The 2,952-nt window shown below is 39.3% G+C and overlaps 1 protein-coding gene across 18 annotated transcripts; it reads left to right on the top strand.

Annotated features, from left to right (window-relative positions):
* The first annotated feature begins 251 nt into the window (after positions 1-251).
* LOC149241632 (uncharacterized) lies at positions 252-2,752 on the top strand. 18 transcript variants are annotated; one of them, XM_089374022.1, is made up of 7 exons: positions 252-1,018; positions 1,100-1,148; positions 1,299-1,374; positions 1,616-1,732; positions 2,002-2,032; positions 2,173-2,224; positions 2,352-2,752. In XM_089374022.1, the coding sequence occupies exons 4-7, from the start codon at positions 1,624-1,626 to the stop codon at positions 2,460-2,462; spliced, it is 303 nt and encodes a 100-aa protein (XP_089230148.1). In that variant the 5' UTR covers positions 252-1,018; positions 1,100-1,148; positions 1,299-1,374; positions 1,616-1,623; the 3' UTR covers positions 2,463-2,752. The 18 variants fall into 18 exon arrangements, 12 of the variants coding, with proteins under 12 accessions (XP_089230148.1, XP_089230150.1, XP_089230147.1 ...); XR_016246590.1 differs by lacking the exon at positions 1,616-1,732 and adding an exon at positions 1,733-1,779 and having other exon boundaries at positions 253-1,018; positions 2,002-2,099; XR_016246589.1 differs by lacking the exon at positions 1,616-1,732 and adding an exon at positions 1,733-1,826 and having other exon boundaries at positions 253-1,018; positions 2,002-2,099.
* Positions 2,753-2,952: the final 200 nt, after the last annotated feature.

The raw sequence follows: 2,952 nt of genomic DNA, 5'->3' as shown, positions 1-2,952 counted from the left end.
ATAATAATATTTTTTAAACTATTTTTTTCAAATTAATTTTTTGTATTCGTAATATATAACAATATATATCATTTTTTAAACTAATTAGGCTATAAATGTTTTTTTTAAGAACAATTTCCCAAATTTCCACTGTGTAATGACATGCACCATTCGATTAGATGTTAGATGATTGAAGGTTTTTAAACCATTAAATTAATAGTTAGTTGGGAAAAAAACTAATAGTGAAGGCCACTTAAAAACCTTAATTAGGCCGATAGGCCTTTCTTTGAAAGGGACCTTTCGTCGTCCCTTTCTTTCTCATGCTGACACGTTGCATCGGGAACAGAGTGATTATAACTGCAAAGTTTTATAATCTCATGGCGACACATGGCATCGGGAAAAGAGCGGGGATAACCAAAGAGTTCTGCAAGCGAGCTGCGTCGTGTATTCATGGATATTGATGAAAACGGTTCTGCTGCTAAATTCGTGCCGTTTTCTTAGGAGCCGCTTCATTCCTCAGGTATTCCACCAGGCGGACGATGCCCCATTCCCTCACCTCCCCAAACGCGTTCATCGCTGAAGGTCTCAGGGCTTCGCTAATCAAATTCCTGCGAAGACTCCGCCACAGAGGCCCGTATGCGGCCGAACTGATGCTGTGTCGGTTGCTGCTGAAGATTTTCTGCATCCCGCCAAAGGGTGGGCGGTCAGAGAAGATGGAGCCCTTCTGTGCCGTGTTTTGCAGGTATTGAGCTCACCTTATCTCAAAGGCATTCCCTCCAGCCAGAAGGTAATTCAAATCTTTTTCCCGTCTTGCTTTCTGCAGTAGCTACAATTTTGGTCTTCTAATTTTGGTCAGGGGTTCCTTGTCCACACCTTGCCTACCGGCTAAATATTTGGGGTTTTCTGCTGGCAGACAAAATTATATTATAGTCTAAAGCGAGATGATTTCAAGAGGAAGGTTAAAAGTCTGGTCCTGGCAATATTTTTCTTCTTACTAACACCGATTGAGGCACAGTAATTCCAGAAGTTCATTTTCCCTGTAAGCATTCATACAAATATGTTCTATTTTTTGTAGTGATGCGTGATAGGGTTTCTTGGCAGCAGGTAAACAATTCTACAGGTAAACAATTCTACACTAGGGTTTGCTCTCGCGTCTGGAGTAGTTCTTGGTAAGTTCTAATATTTTACCCTCAGGATTCGTTACAGTTTTATTTTTCTTTATCTATAGGATAATTTCCCTTTAGTTTCTCTTTTGAAAAATAAGAAGGAAATTCTTCTTCCGCTCAACGAATTCATGAGGAATTCCTTGTCGTTCGCAGAGCTCACATGGTTACGGGAGCATTGGGACTTATCCAGTCGGGATTATCATTAACGGCTTGCGGCGCACCTACCCAGGTTCATTTTATTGGCAAAGCACTTAAGGCTTTTTGCCAGAGCATTGTTTTCATTGTGTTACTGTACTTTAAATCTTCTGTTGGAACTTACTTCCAGGGAAGGTGCCACTTTGTGGCTGCTTTTTCTTCTCAGTTCTTCTGTAATGATAATTACGACCCTTTTGGACAATATTTATGTGGTCTTTAGTATATTATTATCTGCTGAAGCAAGTCATACCCTTAATGGTTTCCTTCTCTGTTAGGAAAGACTATGGCCTCCAATCGTGCTTGTAAAATAGTTAGGTCAGGGAAATATGATAAAAACTGTATACAACCGCGGTTTCCACCATTTCCCAACACACCCATCGCGCACTGTACAGGTAAATATTCATTTATGTTCCCAGCACACCCATCATGCAATGTACAGGTAAATATTCCTTTTTGTTCTCAGCGTACCCATCACGCACTGTATAGGTAAATATTCTTTTTTGTGTTCTCTTTTTTTTTTTTTTTTCTCCAACATTTTTACAGCAATCTCTTCAGGGTTTTACGGTCTCGTTTCTTTTTCTCCAATGTTTTTACAACATTCTATTTAGGGTTTCACAATCTTGGTGACAAGGAAAAACAATGAGTGTTGTGGTTTCGACAGGGTTTTCAACTTTCAACTTCAGTTTGAGGAGGTAGGGTTACCTACTGAAGATGTAGGGTTGCCTTCTAGGAGTTAACCCTCGTTTCAACAGTTTTCAGGTAATATTTTTGCCATATCCTCCTTTTTTTCTTTAATTGTTACCTAAGTTCACTCCCTTCTAATTTTGTGTAGGGGTGGCTTGACGCCCCGTTGTGAAGATTCGTCATGGTCAAGCTTTGCTCAGGTGAGAAATTTCTTCCTCCAGCAGGGTTTACTTAAATGTATGTCTTTCTTTAACTTATTTTCAGTTATATAGAGACTCTTCACTAATCTTATTGCTCTTGTGTTCTTGTCGTGGTCGCAAACTGCAGGTACCCAACCTGCTCCTAAGCTGGATATTCAGACTTGCACCCAACCTTAGTCCCATATTTGGGTTTCTTTCTTACGAATATGTTCTTTTCTCCCAAGTTGGCGCACTTTAACTGTAGATTTAAAGGACTCTGAATGGGAAGAAAACCCTAACCTGGGTTTTGGTCTCATGCCTTCGGGCTTAAGCTCTGGGCTATTGACTGTTGTCTGGTCTTTTTTGGTTTAGATTATACCTATATCTATGAACATATTTTGTTTATTTCTCTGACTGTTTGGTTCGGCTGTGTGTACCTCTAGTCGTTGAGACTTATAGCTATCACCGCTATAAGTCTTTAGCTTCTTGTAGCTTCCAAGCAGTTTTTCTAATGCTGATTTTGATTCTCTCAATGTATTCATGATACTATTCAGGTTTTCTATTACATGTTCGATTGTATGCAAACCTTGATCAATCACTTCTTTCACAAATCTCAGCACAAATCTCAGCGAACATGTCATTTTTAACCAATTTGTGTGAAATAAACTGAAGATGTAGTGGGATTTGATCCCCTATTGTTGTTCTAACCATGTTCCAATAAGAAATAAAACTGATTGTCAATTTGAAGG

Source organism: Pinus tabuliformis, chromosome 8, assembly GCF_031772625.1.
Source record: "Pinus tabuliformis cultivar Carrire ecotype Pingquan chromosome 8, CPIR1, whole genome shotgun sequence".
Classification (NCBI taxonomy): domain Eukaryota; kingdom Viridiplantae; phylum Streptophyta; class Pinopsida; order Pinales; family Pinaceae; genus Pinus; species Pinus tabuliformis.
This window is presented reverse-complemented; position numbering and strand designations above follow the sequence as displayed.

Coding starts and splice junctions, on each gene's coding strand:
- LOC149241632 (XM_089374022.1), top strand. CDS start 1,624: ATGGCCTCCAATCGTGCTTGTAAAATAGTTAGGTCAGGGAAATATGAT. Junction 1,733..2,001: donor ACCCATCGCGCACTGTACAG/GTAAATATTCAT, acceptor TGGTTTCGACAG/GGTTTTCAACTTTCAACTTC. Junction 2,033..2,172: donor TTCAACTTCAGTTTGAGGAG/GTAGGGTTACCT, acceptor AATTTTGTGTAG/GGGTGGCTTGACGCCCCGTT.